The 23,381-nt window shown below is 38.6% G+C and overlaps 1 protein-coding gene across 1 annotated transcript in view; it reads right to left on the bottom strand.

The window, feature by feature from the left end:
- Positions 1-23,381, bottom strand: part of lrpprc (leucine-rich pentatricopeptide repeat containing) — a 59,983-nt gene that overhangs the window by 19,653 nt on the left and 16,949 nt on the right. Inside the window, exons 17-25 of the mRNA XM_077237303.1 lie at positions 23,205-23,311; positions 22,517-22,594; positions 22,088-22,150; positions 21,883-21,996; positions 21,304-21,434; positions 17,691-17,776; positions 11,947-12,154; positions 5,137-5,261; positions 4,192-4,298 (exon numbers count right to left, since the gene is read on the bottom strand). Coding sequence (XP_077093418.1) covers positions 4,192-4,298; positions 5,137-5,261; positions 11,947-12,154; positions 17,691-17,776; positions 21,304-21,434; positions 21,883-21,996; positions 22,088-22,150; positions 22,517-22,594; positions 23,205-23,311 — 1,019 coding nt within the window. The remainder of the gene's footprint in view (positions 1-4,191; positions 4,299-5,136; positions 5,262-11,946; positions 12,155-17,690; positions 17,777-21,303; positions 21,435-21,882; positions 21,997-22,087; positions 22,151-22,516; positions 22,595-23,204; positions 23,312-23,381) is intronic.

Raw genomic sequence — 23,381 nt, 5'->3', positions numbered from 1 at the left:
GAAGATGTCATCATTCTCTCCAACACAGGTCACACACTCAGAAACACTCACACACAGTGTGACAACCATTTTAATTACACCAGAACCTTAACCAGCGTTTCACTTAATTACCACCATTATTAATAATCTGACAATTATAGACAGCACAATCTCCTGACCAGCACTCCATCACTGCACTTAAAGTTTCTATTAGAGAGTGGAGTAGAGCTCTGTGTCTGCTAATGCTACTTAGATATCAGTGTTTTTAATTAGCCAGCTCTGGATAGAAGAGTGCCCATGTGAAAAAAACGCTCCACAGAACGAGAGGGGCTTTTGACCTGTCAAGCATAAGGATGCTCGACGAGCCACCATTAAACACTAACTTTTAGAGAGTTTATAGTGGGGGAACTTCAGAGGTATAAAACTATTGTAGCTATGAGGTGTAGAAAAAGAGCACTGAGGGATTTGTTTTCAAATGACTAATGGCAAATATCTAGAGTAGGTCTATTCAACACTGATCAAATGCACCTAAACGAGTCAGACTTCAGGACCCTATAGTTTAAATGATTTACAATATTTATGAAATTTTAAAACTAAAATCAAAACTGATTTCCAAATGGACACAATGAAGAGCTTATATTGTGCACTACCACAAATTAACTTAAATTTAATACATTTCAAACAGTGCCTAATCATTTTCTAGTAAAATATTGCATGATGTGGTACAATAACAGCCAATCAGAACAAACTGCTTAGACAAAAATTTAGATATGCATGGAAAAGATGGGTCTACTATATCAATGTCAATATGACAAAAAAACAGTGTTGTAATTGTACGGTTGTTATAGTGTTGTTAACTAAAAAAAAATTTTTTTTTTACGTTTTCGGTAACTGACAAACTAAAATAACTTAAATTATAATAAATTAAACTAAAGCTATGAAGAAATATTAAAAGAGATATTAATTTACAATATATTAAATAAATTAAAGCTATAAAGAAATATTAATGTACAATTGCAAAGCACATAAAACTACTAAAACTAAAAAGAACAAAAATAAAAGCCTAATAAATATATTAACAAAATAAAATAACTAAAATAACTCTGCCAAATACCAGCTGATGTTTCACCTAGACAATATATCAGTTCAGTTAGCATGAAAAAACATTTCAGTGCTAATGAAATTGGTGCAAATTGACTTTAAATATTTAAGCATTTTTGTGGGCTATCTATTTAGAGGGCTATCTAAACTGTGCCTTGTAGGAGTCATGGAACATGAATGATTTTAACCTCATTTGCCATCAGCCTAAGATGATATAAGAGCAGTATTGGATTAGGATGTTTCCGAAAGAAAAAAGCAAATGCTTTAAGAGGAATTTTAACTTGCATCCCAAATTAACCTCTCAAAACAATGAAAGTCAAAGCTGCTTGAGATCGCTGTATCCTGAGGTGACCATCCATAGCTTATCGGCTAAAGTAATGTCCCAGAGGAATTGCTATGATCCGATATATATATATGAAAAATGGAGCCAAATGGCATACTCTAGATTTGCAGACACTCTGGGAATTGTCTGGATATTTTCTTGGTTAAAAGCCCCAGACTGATGGATCTGTAAAATGCAAGATCAGGCTTATTTTTCATCCATACAGACAATGATACAACAGAATTAGCACAGATAAGAGAGAAAAGGATAAAGAAAAAGCTGCATAAGTTTGGAAAAAATAAAAAGACACTGAAAGGTAAAAACCTCAGGAAAGAGTATGCATGATAAACCAGCAGGAAGTGGCTTGACTAGTCCTGACATTCCGCCACACTCCCACATGGCAGCGCTGAGGGAGTTGAATGGCGTTGTATTAGAGCGGTTGGCTAATTGAACATCTAAATGGCTTTGTCAGAACGGTTTCACAGTAGAAGTGTAGACTCCTGAGACGCTGTCTTCTGGAAGAACAAGACAGAACACAGCCTAAAGATGTCCCCCAAGACCCATCCTGGACGAAGCGCTCTTTAAACACGTCAAGCGTCTCAAAATCGGTTACGTCTTGAATAGAGCATTTGCTGAAATGCTTGAGTTGAGAACAGAGATGCTCAGTCTCTCCAGACAATTAAAGGCATCTACACATGCTGAAAACTTCACAGTACTGAGACAGGACGATAAGTTTTGCTGCCAGTTGTACTTTGAGCCAATGCTCTTCTCATTCAATAAAGCCCGGGACAGTGTGTGGGTGCTATAGCTTACTTTCCCCCCTCCCCCATATGTAGAAAGATTTTGCCTTTCAAATTGAAAAACCTTTCTAAAGTTTCAGCAAGGTGAAATTATCTAGGCGTTGGGCATAGTTTAAGTTCTGGTAGTTCCAGAAAGAATTGGTTGAAAATGGCTTTGCCATGTATTCCCTTATTTTCCTGCTATTATTGTAAAATTTATCAAAATTACCTGAAAGAATTTGTGAAAAGATATGTGAATATGAAAATTAATCACATACTATAATACATTATATATTTAAAATTAAATACACACACACATATATATATATATATATATATATATTTGTGTGTATGTGTGTAATAGACATAGACTGTAAAAAAAGATGGGCGACGCCCCTTCGTTCTCTTCCATTGGCGAGAAGTGAAGCCGCCATTGTCCCGATATGGCGCTGACATCTTGGGACTTGAGTCTGCGCAGTTGCGATTTCAAGACCAGACATGCGCAGTAGTGAGCTGGAAATAAAGCCGCGAAATCAACGTCCCGCTCTGGTCCCGCCCTCACTCTCGCTTAATCAATCGTAAGCATGCGCCTCTGCTGCAGAACAAACCATTATGTAGGTGTGAAATAATAAATTATAGAAATTTAGATATTAAATTTAAAGCTCCAAACTCCTCAATCCTCCAAAGATCCCGAAAAAAAGTCCGTTGTTGCTTCAGTGACTACTTTGCTCAGAGAACCTGTCAATCACAGCTGTCAATCATGTACGCCACAGCACCGTTTTTATAGCATCAAATAACTAACTAAAAACAAACTTATTTTAAAAACAAACACTTGAAATGACATCAGCGTGATGAAAACTACAGTAAATGACAAACTATCTTTGGAAAAAAGATATGTGAAGTGTAATTTAATTGTTTAGTTGGTCTCACGTCCCATTGAATAACACGGGGAGGCGGGGTTTATGAGCTATACTAGGACAAGTCACCGGGGGGCTATCGAGACGCTTTGGCTTCACTTTTCAGGGCTTGTGCGGCACGCTTGGTATTAGAGATGTGCGATTGGTGGTTACAGCCACGGACTCCGCAGATAAACCTCGGATCGGGCAGATGACGTATTTAAATTAAATTCAGGTGGGTGAATCAATCAAATGAAAAAAATATATACATGGTTAAATATTGCTACCTACATCCGAAAAGTACTTCCGTATCCTTTCTAAAACAGGCAAGAGCTTTCTAGCCTCACGGCTCGCGGTTTTCAAAAAAACGTTGGTGCGGATGGATGGCGGACGGATGAGTTTTGTGATGTGGTTGCGGATGAAATAGCCCATCCACGCATCTCTTGTGTGTGTGTGTGTATGTTATGCATGTATGTATGCATGTGTATATATATATATATATATATATATATATATATATACACACATATACACACACACACACAGAGTATATACACGCACACACACAAAAAACTTTTGTTAGATCCGATTAATTGATTTGACAGCACTAAAAACTATACACTTAAACACAGAAATATAAAATTAGTAACCAAACCTAAAATTATACATTTAAAACTAATTCATTTAATTAATAATTATTATTTTTTAATTAGTATGGAAGAGGCATCTCAGTTTTGCTCATCTTTGTTAACTTTTGTCATCATTTTCTTCTTTCAAATGAGAATGGTTTTATAATGCCAAAGCCTAGTAATGACAATTAATGATAATAAAAGGAATTGGCGTGAGTGCATAGATTCAATATAGTTACAAAAACAATAAATCACAAAAAAATCCCAGTTAGCGGTTTCAAAAATGAGTGGTCTTTCTAGTCGTCATTTTTTCATTCACACTCTCAAACTCAAATCCTCTGAAAAAACATCGTACCTATTGTCTTGCATGAATGGCATTAGTTTGGCTTTGAAGCCAATCTAATTTAAAAGTGGAAATATCAGTGAGGCAGTAATTAAAGCTGTTAAATAGCTGAGTGGTTTGAACACAATAACAGTAGTCCCACCTCGATGATTTTGCGTGCCTCCTTGTAGCGGCCCGTTTGCAGGAACGCAAAGTAAAGGTCGTAGAGCATCATCATCTCACCCCGCTCCTGACTCAAAAACTCCATGACTGTTAAATGAAAGAGAGAGAGACGGAAAGGTGAAGAAACATTTGCGTACTTTCTTTAAAGCTAATCCAGCAACCTTAAGCATACGTAAAAAATAGAAGCTTCCAACATTCAGTGCATGTGAATTACAAGTGAAGTGCACTGTATGTTTGTGCATCTAGTCTAGGTGTTCGGATTCCTTTTGAACAAGCGCAGACAGTTATGGCTAAAAACGCTGGCCCTGTAGATTTAAGTTTAGATTTATTATTTGGTAGTGCAGCTTTGTAAAATTTCCTAAAAATAACTACCATTCCTATAGATACGATTCCTACATCTCTCTATTGAGAGAATTGCTTGAATGCAGTCAGATTTAACAGATACCTTGTTTAAAATTGCCCATTTGAGATCTCTCCATTGGCACTCAATGACATACAGATCTGGACTCATTGCTTGCCACTTCAGAATAGTCCAGAGAAGCGGCAGCAACACAAAGAGGCTGAAATCGTGCAGGTATGTGTACGTTTACGTCTATGAATGAGTTTGCCATGGCACATGCAGAGTCATTGGGGCCGTAAAGTGGCCCTCCACAGTAGAGGTCTCACTACCTTAACACTTCAAACCCACTCACCCCCAACACACAAAGCACTTAACCCCTCCACTAACCCTGACAAAGACAGAGACTATTGAAACCACCATCATCTAGGCAGTCCAACCTGCCCTTTAGTGGGTGGCACTCTTGAAAAACACAGAACACACACTTTCTACATATGACCACCTGAACAGACAGCAGTCACACACAGACACAGCAAGTAACAGAGAACTGTAATTAATGGGATGTATGTGTAAGTGGGTGTTACACACCTTTCTGTAATAGTGCGGCATCTCCTTTTTCCACCAGGCTGCAGATGAGGTCATGGATTTTGGGCATCTGGTTGTATTGTTTATGGCACTCCACGACGGCATCGAACGCACCCGCACTGTCCCCACTACAGAAGAACATGGATATTATACCAAAACAGCACTAAGCATGTGCCAGTATAAAATCATCTTATCGTGTTTATTGCTTTTCTCATGGTATTGTATTTCATTACAAAAAAGAAAATTGAAGCTGTTCAGTAAACTGACGTATTAAAATTGTTCTTGATATGTTTTAGTTACTTTTTGTAGAAGCAAAACATAACTACACACTTCAGCCTTTTATTTATCCCCAAGGTTTCAGCATCAAGCCTTTGTTATACTTTGCCCTTATAAAGCTTTCCTCTCTAACTTTTTTTGGATGCATTGCATTGCTTACTTTTGTAAACAATTTTTATATCACAATGGAATTTTGATTCATTGAATTTTGGGAGCACTTTACAATAAGGTCTCATTTGTTAACATTGGTTCATGTATTAACTAACATGAACTAACAATGAGCTGTATTTGCTACAGCATTTATTGTTAGCTAATACAAACAGTTGTTCATTGAAATTAACATTAAGATTAATAAATGCTGTCGAAGTATTGTTTATTCTTAGCTTATGTTAGTTATAAAAAATTTAACTAATGAAAGCTTATGTTACTTATAAAAAATGTAACTAATGAAACCTTATAGTAGTGTTACCTAATTTTTAATTATTTAAATAAAAAAGCAAATCAAAAAATCTAAATACACATTGGATACAAATATTTTAAATAGTAAATATTTAACTTTTTAAATGTCTGTCTTAAAAAGCACAAACTTTTAAAAGAAACACTGGACACAGACTACTTTGTTGTTCTAAATGTCAAATTTGACTTGAACACTAAATTGCCCTTTTAAAGTGAAAAGATATTTAAAAAAAATCTAAATAAACTTTCAATAAAAAAAATTATATTTAAAAACAAATATAAAGTTGAAAGCTCAACATATCACAAACAAATATAAAGTTGAAAGCTCAACATATCACAAACATTTAAAAGAAACAGCACTGGGTCTTTAAACATTAAATTTAACCAACTTAATAAATAATTAAGAAACTAAATGAACATAAATATACAAATAAAAATGCAAAATAAACTTTATATAAAAATATATTTTTTAAATTAATATTTGATGGTCATGCGAAACAAAGGTCTTTAGCTTCTTGTAACTTCTTGTGTCTCTTGCCTTTCTCTACAGCCCCTAGTGCCCTCACCCCCAACCGGGCCGCTTGGCAGAATGGGGCAACAAAATTAGATCTGCAAAATTAGATCTCACATCATCTTCCCTCTCTTCCAGCCAATCTCTACCCCTTTCTAACAAAGAGCTCAGTGCCAGGGCTGACAGAGGCCTGACAGAGGAATAAAGCAAAGGAAAAGACGAGAAAAACACCACTCCAATCACTCTATTGTGACTGCTGTGGCAGCCATCGAGTGATTGGGTAATTACCACGCCAATCACACAGAGGTCAAAGCAGAGAGGGCACCGGCAGGAGGGGCGGGTGGGGAGGGGAAGTGAACCGGTGGGGTTTTAACAGGTGTAATTTCAGTAGTGTTTTCAACCCCGGAGATTATACAGTCAGGGAAGGAATATGTGCTTTAGAGAGAGATGACCTTGAAAGGTGGGTTGAATGGAAGCAGGAGAGGGGGTGCATGAGGGAGATGGACAAAAAACAGGGCAGTGATTGAGCCGGAAGGTGACGCCAGCTCTTAGGCAATCGCACTTAATTGGAATGAAGAGCGACAATATTATTCATCAAGCGGGAGTCAAGAGCCAATTCGAACACACGCTGGATGATTGTGTAATGCACGAGAGAGAGAGAGAGAGAGAGAGAGAGAGAGAGAGAGAGAGAGAGAGAGAGAGAGAGAGAGAGAGAGAGAGAGAGAGAGAGAGAGAGAGAGTGTGTGTGTGTTTGGCCAGTGTTTCATTTGTGAGAAACAGATATATCCATCAGTCAATGCTGTAATTCAAAATTTCAAAATTGTTTTGCAATTTGTTTTTCCCAAATTAATGATTGTGAATCACAAGCCTGTTACCTCATTTCTTATTCAATGCAAAATAAATATGAGCCCCAAAAAGTAAGATAAAAATGTATGAAAGCTAGAGTGCTTCTCAGATCAAACTTCAAAACTGATAATATATGTATTGTTATAATTTGAAAAACTGTTAAATGATATGCTTCAAAAGAATGTGCATCTCTTGATTATACATACCACTTGATTTGACAACTGCTTTTGGGGACACGAAAACACGCTGGATGATTGTGGAGGGAGGGAGGGGGAGGGGGAGGGAGAGAGAGAGAGAGAGAGAGGAGAGAGAGAGAGAGAGAGAGAGAGAGAGAGAGAGAGAGAGAGAGAGAGAGAGAGAGAGAGAGAGAGAGAGAGAGAGAGAGAGAGAGAGAGAGAGAGAGAGAGAGAGAGAGTCTCTCTAAACTGAGTTTAATTACTTCAAAACCCCCTAGTTTCCGAGAAATATAATGTAGCGATTCAGTAGCAAAGCTATTCTAAGCATAAAAGTCGTGGCCAGCGTTGATGGGTATCTGTGCTCTTGAATGTTTCTGTGTGTGATCTCCACTCTCTGTGTGCGCTGTCAATGAAAGCAGCACAATAAAATACAACGGTGCACCTTCCAGCCAAATAGAATCGAGTACTCAGCCAAACCAATTTTATAGAGATAATGTACAGTCAGATCATCATTATGACAAAAATACTTCCCACATTGACTTGCTGACTGAACATTATCCTGTGTATAACATGTTTATCCAAAAAATAATAGTTGAAATAACTTCATAATACGAGAAAAAATTTGAAGTCATTACACAAATATAATTGACCACAGTATTTACCAATCTGAATCTAACTGTAATGTAATTTTCTTTTTTATAAAGGAAACTATTTTTTGTATATATTTTGTATACACTGTCAATGTTTACACTGTTGACTATAAATGATTGCTACCCTAGAGAAAACTCATACAGATACTTCTAAATGGTTCTGTTTACAACGAGGCCTGATGGAAGCAGAAATTCCTTGAACTACATTTATTTACAATGCCACTTGAATATGATGTGACACAGATGTTACGCTACCCAGCTCCGCAAAGCATATCCGGCATAAAACCAGAAGACTTCTTCACAATTGCCATCAATATGAGATGAGTCGCCCACATCGGCAATTACCCCACCCCCTCCCTCAAAACCCAGCCCCCCTTCTCTATCCTCGCCTAACTAAGCCCCCCAAAAAAGAATTAACCATGTTGAAGGCTTCATAATTTCCCCGGATACAATTTAGCTGTCAGTGGCGCTCAGGCTTACTGCAACATGTTCCTCTTAATGTCACTAACTTTGCATGTCAAGCACTTTCCAGCCAATTAAGTTGAAGGAGAATAAAAAAGCGAATGCGAGTGCTTTGCGCGAGGAACCTGAAGGATTAGACAAGAAAGCTAATTTCATCCACCCCTCTTCTGAACCTCCTCTTCTTGTGACACTCTCCCTACATCCCTGACTCCCATCTCTTTTGTTACCGAGATTGGCACCTATGTTATCACCCTTTCCACTTTCAAAAGAGAACGACTGCTTTTTTATTTCTTTTTTCCTTTACATTGAAGTGTGTGTGTGCGTGTTGGTAGTTAGGGAGGGTTAATGCGCAGTGGTTTGACTCGAATACATAGATCAAACAAAACTAACAGGACACGGCAATGATTTCTGAAAGTAAACGGTCCCGATTTAAACTTTCCCAAAACTGTCCTTACTCGATATATATGCAAGTGACGCAGTTTATGACAAACGTCTGGTAGCCTTTGATATCCTCTCCCTCTTTTTAGAGTTCCTGTCCCTCAAAGACATGCCTTCCACAAAAACAAAAAGTTCTGGCAATTCTCTTTGTTAGGCTCATTAGAGATGGAGGATACGGATTGGGAGCGGCAGCTGCTGTTGCCGTGGAGACGGGCTGACGGCTGTCAGAGTTAATCCCATAGAGAAGTGTTCATTAAGTCATTACAGTTGACATGCTGATGAGACACTGACACACACCGCTTTGTCCTCTTTAGCGCAGCCCAGACCAAAGAGGAGACAGAGACGAGTGGAGAGAGATGGATGACGGCAGAACGCATTCTATCGTTCTGGAGATCATAAGAGTCGTCTACAGCAGGGGTGTCAGAGTCATTTTAGGTCGAAGGCCCGATTGGACAAAACATCATCTTATGCAAGTTGATTTTTTGATTTTTGTTGTTTTTGCTGTATTCATGATGTGTATGTGCAACAATGTTCTGAAGCTAATAAAGTCCTGATACAACTTCATGCTGCTTTACTCACCAATATATGGATGAAACAAAATAAATTTACTAGTAATAATATTATTTATCAATGTCCTTTGACTACATCTAAGCACAAAATAGGCGAATATTAATCAAACAATATTGCCAAAAAAAAGAGCTAACTAACTTAACCGAACAATTACAGAGTGGGTGTGGGGGGTGTAGGTTAAATCACTATGCATTAAAGATTTGTTTTTATGCCAAACTCCATCATCGCTAAAGTAGTATTAATATTCCCGTATATCTAATAATCATGTTTATTGGCCAAAAAGTATTTTAAATATAATAAATATGATCCATTGTTGTTACCGTTAAAACTAAAACTTAACTAAAACCATTAAAAATAGATTTTGGTAAATAAAACCCAAACAAAATTAGAAATGTGCACACACACACAAAAGCAGGATTCGAAATCATGTCACACACACCTCAGAACTCCATCACCCACCCTTTGCATGTTTATTGTATATGTTGGCTAATTTCACAGCGTTTTAGGCCACCAATAAGTGCAGAGTAACATTTTACCACGGTTAAATCCATTCTGCAGAATTCAACCATTTTTCCCGGTTCACAAGGATGAATAAATTTAATCCTTTCCTAGGAATTTTAGTATTTTGGTCTCCAACCAAAATATTCATAGTACTTTAACTATGACATTTAATATGACTACAGCATATTGTACAATATCACAGACAAATCAGACAGGTACTGCACAGTTCCACATGAAGGCTGATTCAAAACAGGCCTGGCTGCTGCGAGCTCTGAGACGCCTCTCCTCCACTGGGATGTGTGGCTGCCAGTCAGAGCGTGTGTGTGTGTGAGTGTGTGTGTGTGTGTGTGTGTGTGTGTGTGTGTCCGTGCGTGAGCGAGACGTGAACGTTCACGGTTTATCAGAGTCTCTGCCGAGAGTCGCTCTGATCTCTCCGTATCTGCTCCTTAATGAACCTGAGCTAAATTGGAAACCTTATCGCACACAAGGCAGCAATTAAAGCTTACACGTGCCAGTGTGGTTGTGGCACTCAAGTGACAGAAAAACAAACAGTCTCTGAGGGGCACCCAGGAAGCCCGTATGTGTGTGTGTGTGTTGACTATAGAGCTATCAGAGAAGGTGTATTGCCAACCTCAGTATCCCACAGTGGGGAGGGGGAAAGGCACTTACCCAGTGCACCGCATGGCCCAGGAAAATCCAGTAATTAGCACAGGGTGCATAATTAACATGCAAATTAGTTGATCTGCTTAAAAGCTGCTCTTACAAATAGACCTGAACGAATGGGGGGGCAGAACAGAGGAGCCCAACTTGTGGAAGTTAATTCCTTTTCCCCTCATGCTGCATTTTGCTATAAGGTAATGACAGATTATATGAAATGAACAGTGAGACGACAAGCTTAGGGAGGAGTGGAACTCTGCCCTTTACAATCTAACATTGTTATTAATGTTTGTTTTCAGATTATATTCATGTTGTTTCCAAACTCACTACTTAGAGAGGTCATGCCATAATTATTTGGATTGAGATCCTCTTATAATTTTAGGCATGGTTTCTTGCAACAAAAACAGTCAGAGTTTAGTTATACATTATCACTTTCTATTATCACTTTTGAATGTGAAATGAATTACAGCATGTTTACAGGCTGTGGTTTTGCTGTTGGGTCTAGAAGTTTGTGCAGCCCCATTATTTCGATAACATTCTGAATTAATTGAAGTCTGAATTACATTTGGACAGGTTCACAAAACAATCTGCACTGAAATGTGCTGCAAAAACTGTTAAGGTTAAACATATCATTTTTTAACGTTTTTTTCCCCATACAACAAACTATGTTTATTAAAAATAAAAATAAATAAAAAATTTGGTTTCACTTTATTTTGTGGTGTCCTTGTTACAGTGTGATTACACAAATACATAGTTATATTAAAGGGCTAGTTTTTTGTTTTGTTTTGTTCCTCGTCGCTTCATAATATTAAGGTTGACCACTGTAGTCACATGGACTATTTTAACAATGTCTTTGCAACTTTCAAGGCCCAGAAAGGTTTAATGACGTTGCTGGTTCAGAAACCTCTCGGATTTAATAAAAAATATCAATTTGTGTTCCGAAGATAAACAAAGGTCTTAAGGGTTTGGAACGACATGGCGGTCATTTTTGGGTGAACTACAGTAACATGTACTTACTATAGGATTTGGTTTAGTTACTTGTAATAATTACTGTTATTACTATAAGTAGTAAATAAAGTGACATTTTTTATGTCTCTTTTGCTTCAAAACTGACCTAAATGCAAAACCATGGTTAAACGGCAACCTTGGTAAAAAGAAATGTCAGCCATTCGGTTGCAATGCAGGGATCCTCCAGAAGGATGTGCAGAGCCGTAGGTGCTACATAAGACAGGAACAGCACAACGTTTGGCAAGTGAGTTTACCAGCTTACCTCTCCAGATAGCAAGCAATGAGGGGTGAGCAGAGGTTATTGGATGGTTTGGCCAGGCCCAAGGTGAAGATGGTTTCCTGGAGGCGTCGAATAGTGTTGGCATCTCCTTTCATTGCAGCTGTGTTCATCGTAAGGGTGAGCAAACTGATCGTGCCGTCCCTTAATGGCACATCTTTTTCCTTCATCTCCTTCAGCATGTCTATCGCCTCTTTTTGATGACACGAAAGAGAGAGAAAGATAGATTAGCAAAAATATCAGACATTTTGACTAGTTAACCAACAAACGACTTTTGCACATCACTGCTTGAAACTTCTACATGCAACTAATGATATATGGTAATGGTATGCAACCCCTATTCTAGTGGCTACTTGGTACTCAGGGTGCAGTCTGATAAACCGCAAGTTCATACAAAGTATTAAACGTCTCATTGACTGTTTCATAGACTTGTGGAGATTATTTGTATATCTTTACACTTTGCCATCCCCTGATGGGCTCGCGCCAGACGAGAGAGTGCGAAAGAGAGAGCGAGAGAGGGGAAGAGGTGATAAAAGCCCCCTTAGATAATTTCATGTGGGGAAAACAAACCGCTATTAAAACAACATTTTACACCCAGCGGGGATGCAAATGCTGCCGTATAATGCCAATTCGCCGCTAATTACTACTTACATTTCTAAACGAGACTACAATTACAGAGGCCCCCACAATAGTAGGCTTTTTTTTTCACGGTTCCCTGCGATAGCATGCCGGGAAATTATAGGTGTGCGGCGAGTGCCCGGCATGAACTCGGCGGGCTCTGGTCGTGGATACGCCGCAGATCTGCTGCCGTAATGGAGGCTTTTTACTGGGCGATGCTCCCATCTGGCAGAGGGGCGAGGGTCCACCTCCACAGCTGCTCTGTCACCAAGCCAGATAATTAAGATGCGTTTACGCGCTGTTTAGAGGCTAGCTAATGGGCTGATACCGATAGGGCCTGTTTGCACTGGCGATACTAATCATCTAGAACCGAGAGGGAGCGAAAGAGAGCGAGAATGAGGATACCATCATCACAGCTGTGTGAATATGGGAGTCTGTGTTGGCCACAGGCACTCAGACAAACTCCCAAATTCCCATGACTCTCAGCGGTAAGGCTGTTCATCTCCATTTCTTCATAATACTTAAAGATAAAGTGATAATTTTTAATTTTAATAATTTGCCATAAGTGAATTGCAAAAATAATGGCATCTTCCATCGGTTAATAAACAGATAGTCCCCCACCCAAAACTAACTTTATTGGTCGAGCAATTGCTGTTGTGTCGGGATACTCAAACAAACAAACACAAAGCACAAATTTCTCTCACTAGCATCACAAAATTGAATTTTGTGTTTAAACAAGTTTCTTAAAAACTGCCCTTTTGCCATTGATTAAACTAAAAGATAATCACTACATTGATTTAGCCAATGTTACCATGTCAGGCTGCAATTATACTCTACTGTTAAAAAGTATGCGGTAAGATTTTAATTTAACACTTTTATTCACCTATGACATTAAATTGATCGTTTGGTTGAAGATTGACAGTAAAGAGATATTTGAAATAGTAAACTTTTGTAAAATGAGAAGTTCTTTCAAATAAAGAATTCTTTAACTTTTTTTAATCAAAAGATTACTGATAATAAGAAATGGTTATTGAGCAACAAATATCAGAATGATTTCTGAAGGATCATGTGACAATAGAGTAAGACTAGAGTGATGCTGAAAATTCAGCTTCGCCATTACAGGAATATATAACATTTTTAAATTCATTTAAAATTAAAACACAACTGTTTTTGTCATTAAAACAGTCATTATTTAATTGTAATAATGTTTCATAATATTACTAATTTTACTGTATTTCTGATCAAATAAATGTAGCCTGGTAGAGACTTATGTTAATTTAATATTAAAACTCCGCCAAATTGTGTACAAAGAGTGCAGAGGGAAAACCACCTACAAATGCCTACTTATGTTTGCATATAAAACTGAGGATTCCAGTAGTAAAAAACATTTTAAAAAAAACTCCTTTACCCAACAAGTATTTCTACAGTGTTTTGACAATAACAAGGACCTCAAGTATGGAGAGTAACGGCATGCATATGGAAATATACAATGTAGGTCGACCTGCAACAACACAGTTCACTTCAGTCTCCACACACATGTGCGCACACACTCAAACAGAGACAGCCAGCTTGTTTTAGCCCACAAATTCCAATCTGTCACTTCATCACCCTGCAATTTTTGTCCTGTTGTTATGCAAATTCAGCACAGTGCTCCGTACTGTCAGGAAAAGTGATGAGCCAAAAGGAACAGCAGAGCAGGGACCAGGAGGTTCAGCAGGGTCATGCTGAGTTTTTAAGAGGCTGCTTTTGTATGATAAAGCCCCGTTCACTTATCTACTCAGTCACGCTGTTATTCGGGCACAGATCTCATCCTTTACTGCTTTTTTAATTTTTGAGGATTGTTTTATCAAGATCCCAGCAGTCAGCCCATTTAAATAGAGGCTTGTCATTTAAGAAGCGCTCTTGTCTGAAAAGTGCCACATGTTTTGTGTTAACAGCTGGATATGAATTGAAGCAATGGAGGTTAAGTGGATCGCCGGAGGGCGTCGTGACAGCGATACCCACGAGGGGATTAGAACTAACAACCTCTTGATTCTTGGGCCGTCGGTCTAAGCACTCAACCATGTACTTTCCTTATAGCCCAGGGCTTTAACAAGCATTGTTGTACAGAAGCTCACTGATGGAGGACAACGTTTAAGCCATATAAAAGGAGGCTATGTGCTAAAGTCATGGATGAAAGTCATGCAGAAAGGGATGCATTTGTCTTAATGTAACTCCCAATGTTCTACTGAAGTACTCGCCAATTAAAAACACCTTTTTGGGGTCTTCTATTCATTTTCTCTAAAGAGAAATTGACTCACAAATGAACCTTACTAGACAGACCTACCATGGGTATGGTTAAACAATGATATGAGTCAGGGTAATTCTTAATAGATTTTTTTTCTTTTTTTAATTACTGAGATCCACTCAACAAAGGAGTGAATGCCCATCACGCTCCGATATCAAAACCAAGTAAATTAATTAAATCCATTAAACTATACATGTTATTTTTCTAACATTTTGTAAATCTTTTTTTTTAATGCATTTAAAAATATATTAAAATGTTAGATCAATTCTACTAGATATATTTATGTACACAAATATATTTATGCATATTTAGTAATTTATCATACAAAAATATTAAAATATTACAAATGTGATCATAAAATACCATACAAAAGTTTTATATCACTATGCTTTAAGAAAAAAGTATTATTTTAAGCATAAAAGTATTTAGTACACATCTTATGTTTTTGGTTTAGAATGGTGTAGTGTCGTGATTCATCTCTGAGATGGCTGATGATGATATTTTATTTTTCCTGCTGAGGGAAATTTGTTATGGTCATACATATGAAGCTGTGTAACAAGACAACACATAAATGACAATCACACGTCAAGTCATGCACACTAGAATTCAACAATTTTATGGAAACGTCAACCAGATGGGAGTGGTTCAAATACTGGGTAGATTCTGGGTAGTCTTGCGTAGCCAAACCTTCAGACAGACAACAGAAGGTCTGGACTCCATAGCAGTTTTATTGGCCAAGGACCGCCCAGAGGCCATCTGACTGACATGTAAAGCAACCAATCCCAGTTTGTTTTGTTCCGCATCATGTTTAGGGGGCTGGTAGACTGGTGTGTAAAACTTTTGAAAATCCAGCATTTAGTTGATCCTGATAAGAGCTCATTGTCAGCTGTAAACATGATGGCTTTCTTCTTAAGTGGGTTTGGCGTCACAGCATCTTTGTTTTTTAAGTGGACTGTTAAAGAACACGACATGCCTATCCTTGACATCCTGTAGAATTCAACCAATCAGAAAATCAAAAATCCTGAAATGTTTCCAGTTAAGTGTGCCATACACATCAGACGTTCAGCCAGCGGTCCGAGGGCATGACGTCGGAGGCTGAGACTAGATTCTGGGTTAAAAAACTTTAAGTCTTGTTTATCAAAAGAGTTATCAAAGAATTGAGATTTCTGAAAAAGTAATCAGTCACTTTTGAACTCTATTAGAATCAATCTTGAGTGTTGAGTACTTCAAGCTCTTAAAATGAGTATGATGTGTGAACATTTTAAAACAATTACTTATGCTGCCTAATAAGGTAGCTGCCTATGTAGGCAGTAAGCATCCAGGAAGATGCCTATGTTCTTGAATTGAGCCAAAGAAATAGCATAAAATTATGAGCAGAATAGGGTGGAAATATCACAGCTCAATGTGACGGTGCACATGTGCTAGGCCACTGCTCTGAGGTGTGTAAACTTTTGCACAATACAAGGACTTGATAAACGTGTCCTGAGGCTACGGATGACCGAGCAAGACAGACTTCTGAGTTGCAAATGAAGCCCCTCAGACCACTCTCTGGTCATACGAATGCACAGTTCACACATCGCTGGACCACAAGCAGCAACCGAGCTGAACCGGGCTTCAGCCATATGAGAAAACTCTGTGATGGCAGCTCAAATTCTTCCTATCTGACAGAACCACTAATCAAACCCAATCAGCTGTTGGTGGTAAATGGGCCCGAATGGACGACTAGCAGCAGAGCATACCGGCCCACTGTCTGATACCACACACACTGAGGTAAACAAATATCACACAGCCCATTAGTCCTCTGGCTTATTCTGCGGCCTTCTGCCAGCCTGTGAACCGGTAACAGCGTTTTACGAACTCCGTAACAAACGTGAGGACATGGGGGGGCAAAAAAAAAACAAAGTAGGAAGGAACAACAGGGGGAGAAAAGGTTTTGAACTAAAACAAGGCCATTAAAAGCCGGGGCAGCCGGTGCACTACGGTGCCACGAGTCATGATCTTCAAGCGGATTGTGTTGCGGCGGTGATGAGGGCAGGCTGGGGCGCTGAGGTGTGATAATGTGAATGACAAGCTACGAGCGCACACCGGTGGGCTAATGGCCACCAGCTCGCTCTGATGGACACACATATACATACACACACACTTTCCTCATCACACACTTTCGCCTGAATTCACATGCAAATGTGCGTGTGTGTGTGAAATACTCAAGCACTTTCCCCGACATGATATGCCATTAGTATCAGGACGGATTTTGGTAATTCTGTTAAAGTGCAGTCGGTCCTGTAATTTTCCCTCGCTCGGTGACAGGATGAGTCCGAGCGAGAAGGAGGGGGCACCCAAAGAGTGACACGCATCATGAAAAGAGACAGAGCGTGTATTTTCACCATCACTGTGTGCACAAAGCAAAGATGAAACACTTTTATTGTAATTGCGTCTTACATGAACATGGAGAAATCCACCGTGGAATTCAGATAATGGCTGATTAATGTCCCCGTATGGATAGACAGGTGTCTCGGACCTCACTCTCGCACGCAGACGCACTTGCAAAACGTTTGATTCTGAACGCCGGCTTTAAGAAACTAATTAAGCGAGTGGCAAGCTTTTGATAGCGACGTGATAAGTAATACAAAATTCTCATTGGTACCTTGACATCCTAAGTGGATTAAAATGTGAGGCAAGGCACACCTAATGTGAGGGCCCACATTATTTGTGACAAACTAAAGCAAATTATTTCATTAATCCGAGATAGTGAAAATAAGAAGGCATCTGCAATCATTTCAACAGGAACCAAAGCTTTCAAATGGACACCGACGCGGCCACTAACCTTCCAGCTTGCCGTGTTTGGATAGCACTCGGACCAAGGCCACATACTTCTGAGCATCCAGCGCTACCCCGGAGTCCTTGCGAGCTCTGAAACAAAGAAGAAAGAGTAAATAACTTTATTTTTTTTTGTGATGGGAATGTTTTTAATTCAAAGAGATAGTTTCATTTAAAAATAAAATAGTCATATGCATTTTGAACAACATGACGAGGTGAGCAAATAATGACAATTTCATTCATATAAGAAAAAAGGTGATGTATTTAAGAACATCCTGGCCGCTTTACATTATATTTACAAATCAGGATTGTGCTGTTCAGCTCCAAAATGACCAAACTGTGACTGATATACTATAGCGATTCTGTGAAAAAAAATTAATCATTTACTGATCATCTTAACATTCCCTATAGCTCTATTCGGACAAAAAAGCTCAATTCATATGGATTAGTTTTGGTAAATGGACTGCATTTATATATCGCTTTCACAGACCCAATGGCCACCAAAGAGCTTTACATGTTGCCTCACATTCACCCATTCACTTACTCATACACGACGGCGGTGTCAGCCATGCAAGGCGCCATCCAGCTCGTCGGGAGCAGCTGGGGTTAGGTGTCTTGCTCATTGACACCTCGACACTTGGTCAGGTGGAACCGGGGATAGAACCACCAACCTTCCGGTTTGTAGAAGACCTAAATGAACTACTGAGCCACTGCCGCCCCAAGTTTTACGATCTCTTTATGGGAAGTCTTATGGGTTTGGAACGACATGAGTTATTAAATCACAGAACTTTCATTTTTGGGTGAACTATCCTTTTAAAGGGATAGTTCACCCAAAACTGAAAATTCTGTCAGTTAGGGGTGTGACGGTTATTATATAACCGTGAGACCGACGGTTATAGTTGAACACCGTCATTAGAACTCTATAACCGCCAAAACCGTGTTATTAAAATATTTTTTTACAAACATTTTTTTTTATCATAGAGAATGTTTAAATACTAATATTAGCTTACGAGGGAAACGGAGGCGGAGTTAGTGGTGGTGCTTCTGCTACTGCTGGAGATGATTCGGGAGAAATCTCTGCCCCTTTACCGATCAGAGCGCGTGCTGACACGGAGTAAAGCCTTGTTTATACTCGACGCGTCCGTTTCTTTTACTGTCTATGGTCCACACGAGCACGAAGGTGCGCGCGCCAAAAATGATGCGTTGGGTGCGCAGGACCGGCAAGAACCCATTTCGCATTGCTGTGCGCACAGCTTTTTTTTTGTAACGGTGCGCGCGGCGCCGCATCCGAGGATGAACGACTTCAAGCCGAATCTGCCCGAGCATGTACGTCTCACCGCACCGGCACCCTTGCGCGTCTAAATTGCAGTTCATTGCAAAGATTTTATGGTTTTGTTTACTGTGTGTGATTTATTTAAAACAAAGCACGTTCATTGTAAAGTTTTTTTGTTTTGTTAAGGATTTGTTTACTGTGTGTGATTAATTTAATGGAAAGCACATTCACTTCTAGTCATCTTGCTGTTCATTTTAAATAAACGTAGAGCAAGTAGAGCAGGGTCTGCTCCTTTATTCAAACTAAGTTGTCCTATAATAACAAGCGACGAGAATATTTTTTGTGCGCAAAAAACAAACAAATAACGACTTTAACAATAAATTATCTTCTGTGTGGGCCTCTGAGTGAGTGCACGTAGTGTAACAGTGGCAGCGCTTTTGGGTTGTACGTCAGAACGTAGGCTCACTATTGGCCGACATCACATGCATCACACACATGACCAGCATCGGCCAATAGCAAACACGGTGAGTGCGTGTTAGAAAATCAGGAATGGTGAGAGAACATTGGGATTTGTCTTTAAACCAAACTTAGGTCTTCAGCCATCTAGGCATTGGGTAGGTGGAGAGTAAGCAGTCTTTTGAGGCTGTTCGAACTATTCGACCACATGAACGTCTACACTATGAAAGCAATCCAGTCAAATGTGTTTTCGACTACCTCTGTAAGTGGTTGGAAATGGACAAGCTCAAAACTTTTTAGACCGTTTACACCAGTATTTAGCATCGTCCACGTGATTCGATCTAACAAAACGCATCTTAATAGGAGGTGTAAACAGGACCAGAAATTATGAGTCTTTTTTTTTCCTATTGTGATGTAAATTCGAGTGAAACTGCTTCTTTTAGAAGGAGAACAAAAAAAAATGTAGGGAGGGACTTGATTATGACCATAGGGATCATAGAAAGCGGGTGTGAAAACTAAATGGAAAATTGTTTCATGTGAGTGACAGGTTGCTGGAGGGAAGGTATTATAGTCCTGTTCTCGTGCCGGTGCACACATCATTAGAGAAGAGATGTCGTTGTGAGAGGGAGGGGACGTTAAAGACGTTAATAAAGATATAGAGGGCACATTTTATATAATTATGTACATGGATAAATCAACCCTAGATTGCTGGCATAATAAACAATGCAATATTCCAGAAATCAATAAGAACTGATGGTAACACTTTACAATAAGGTTCATTAGTTAACTTTAACAAAAATTAATAAATGCTGTAGAAGTACAGTTCATTATTAGTTCATGTTAATTTCAACATTTACTAATACTTTATTAAAATCTTGTTAACATTAGTTAATGCACTGTGAATTAACATGAACAAACAATGAAGAATTTATTTTAGTTAGTTAATACATTAACTAATGTACCTTATTGAAAAGAGTTAACGAATTGTTTATTTTATGGAGACTTTAACAGCTCACTGAATGGAAGTATTATATGTGAACAAAAATGTCAATTTAGGTGTGACATAAGATGTGAAACAGTCATAAGAACTAATTTTATGGTGCTTTTGTGTCCTTCTTAAGGCTTGAAGCTCCATCTGTATTCAAAAAAAGTAACCAGAACACTCTTCAAAAATTTCCTTTCATGTTCCACAGTCTTACGGGTGTGGAATTCATGAGGGGATAGTCTGGCTATCACCAGACCAAGCTCAATCTTTTAAGATTGAACATTAGTCTGGGGAGTCTGCTCTGTATTTTCTACTGCACAAGAGGCGTGATCAACGGGCATAGTTCAAATGACACAGTACGCAATTGGATTGGATTCGGGTGACGTACTTTGTAGAGCTGCACTAAAACTCCAGAGAGGAAACATGTCAACAAACGTGTTGGTTTGTAGCATTGGTCAGTGGTTTGCAGAAGCACCAATGGCATCGAGCGATTTTTGCAGGTTGTGTGAAAAACAACAACATGAAAGTGAGGGGTATTTTACACCCACTCAAGAGATTTGTTTGCTAAACTAAAGAAGCCATTGAGCATCGTCAAGAGGTTAAGATGAATTGGATCAACTGTCGCTTCTCTATCGTCATTGTGTTAAACCCACAAATAGAATGCCAGGTGGATAAGCCAGTTTGTGATTGGTCCCCGCAGATTTGTGACGGAAGCAGGATAGAAAAATGTACAGGTTTCCAGCCTGAGCTGCTGGGCGAAATCAAATCGCCGCCAGATCGGGCTGGGTTTACCCAGTCTAATGAGGGGAGTAAATCATGCCTATTTGTATAACTTGTTTTGCTTTGTCGACAATAAATGGAACAGTTCACCAAGGATTTGTATGATGACGTGTACGTCAAACTTACAATTCTCTCTTAAGTTTGATGGCTTCCTCAGCATTGTCATGGCGACAGCACATGTTGATGAGCATGGCATATGTGGCGGGAGTCATATCTGCTTCATACTGAGTTTTAAGCTCCAGAGCTTGCTCCAGTTTCTGATGAGAAAGCCAAAGTTGTGGGGAAAATCAAATGCATATACACCCAAATACAGATAGATGGTTTTGGATTTACATTTTTGTTTGCGAAAAGTAATCCATTTCCTGTGAAAGTGTAAGACTTCCAATTTATTAGCCACTAGAGGTAAATAACTAGAACAATAAAGTGCAGTAAACGGTACAGCTATTTGAGCTACAAACTAGTGCGTTTATGATTAGGATATAAAAATAAAAGTAATATAATAAATAAATCCCAGTTTTCTAACATCAAGCTGTTTTGTACAGTTAAAATAACTGGCTAACACAGGAAGCCTTGCACATTAAATTTAAATGACCAAGCCCACTCTTAAGTTGCCCAATAAATTGACCACTATAAATGTCTATAAAAACCAATCAGACCAAAACACTGGCAAATCTTGTGAGTATTTATGTGGAAAATAAACCTCACCTCCTCTGTACACAGGAGAGCGATAATTTTTTTGAGTGTGGAACTGGCGGGCTTGCCCTCAGCTTTCAGCTCTGCCAGGGTCTTCTCCAAGAATGAAAGTTTCCCCTCCAAACCCTGACACAAACATGAGGATATTTGACTAACACAGCTCACCTGATGTATTGAACTCATTTGGTTGAGAAAAAAACAAAAAGAGAAAACTTACTCTAAGCAGTGCCACATCAGTCGTCATTCCATTTTCCTTTTTATCCACAAGAGCAAGGACATCCTGAAAGATGAGTTAGCTCTATTAACAGTACTATCACAGACCTGAATAAGACAATTAAACCTAGATTTGTAAAGTTTTTGAAGAAAGTCTTAGTGGTGTTTGCCCATGCAAAACTGATTCACAAGCATCTCCTTCAATGGGAGTCTAAGGGATTTTTTGGGCTACTTATTTTTCCTATATTTAGATAGGACAGTAGCCCGAAGTGCAACCGCACCATATGTCGCAGCCCTTGGCCACACGGCTAAGGCTCCGACAATGATTTTCTTTTGTTTGTTTTTTTGCTCATTTTATTGTCCGCCAGACAAAAAATATCAGGTATGACCACTAGTAACATTGTACTTGAAAACACCACAAATTATAAAATACCTTGATGAGCTCTGGAACATGGTAGGACTCCAGAATGTTCCTGATTCCTCTGAAGATATTCAGTGAGATGTTGATATTCTAAAAAAAAAGCAAAGAACTTGACACCAAATAACCACTAATCAAAATAAATAAGAATTAACGGAACAGCAAAAATATTTAAAAAATGATCATTTTCATTTCTGATCACACACAGAAGTCTTTTAAATTTTCAATTTAATGGTAAATAATCAAAACTTTAGATGTGGAATTAAACATTTCATTTTCTTTGTGTTTTTTAGCTAGTTTTTAATTTTGCAAGCTAAATCCTCTTTGTACTAGCTTAGCATAGCAACCTCAATTTTAAGTTGTATATACTACCTTTTAAAAGTTCGGGTTTAGTTTTTAAAAGAAGCCTCTTTTGCTAACAAAGGCTACATTTTATTGCTTAAAAAAAGAAAAGTTTTGTGGAAACAACATTTATTTACATTTAACAGCATTTATTTGAAACAGAAATCTTTTGTAACATTATAAAATGTCTTTACAGTCACTTTCGATTGGTTTAATGCATGCTTACTGGGGAAAAAGTCTTATTGACCCCAAAATGAATGCTACTGTACATACAACGGCTACCCCCTGGGGTCCTAGACAGACTGGATTTAACAGGCAGAACAAACTGTTAATGACAATGCTTGTGTGTTTGCAAATGTACCATGTTCTTAAGCAGGCTGAAATACTCCTTAAGCTTCTCTTCTCTGGATTGCACCTCCCCCTCGTTCATGGAATCGATCAGGTTGTAAAGGAAGTAGGCCACATTTTCTGCAAAAGAAGAGAAGAGCCAATCTGACACTTTCTGCTTTTTATAAACAAATTAATAGTTTTATAAAAA

This window comes from Siphateles boraxobius, unplaced genomic scaffold, assembly GCF_051911475.1.
Source record: "Siphateles boraxobius isolate OS27281-9 unplaced genomic scaffold, OSU_SipBor_1 20, whole genome shotgun sequence".
NCBI lineage: Eukaryota > Metazoa > Chordata > Actinopteri > Cypriniformes > Leuciscidae > Siphateles > Siphateles boraxobius.
The sequence above is the reverse complement of the archived record's forward strand: the minus strand, read 5'-3'. Positions and strand labels throughout refer to the sequence as shown.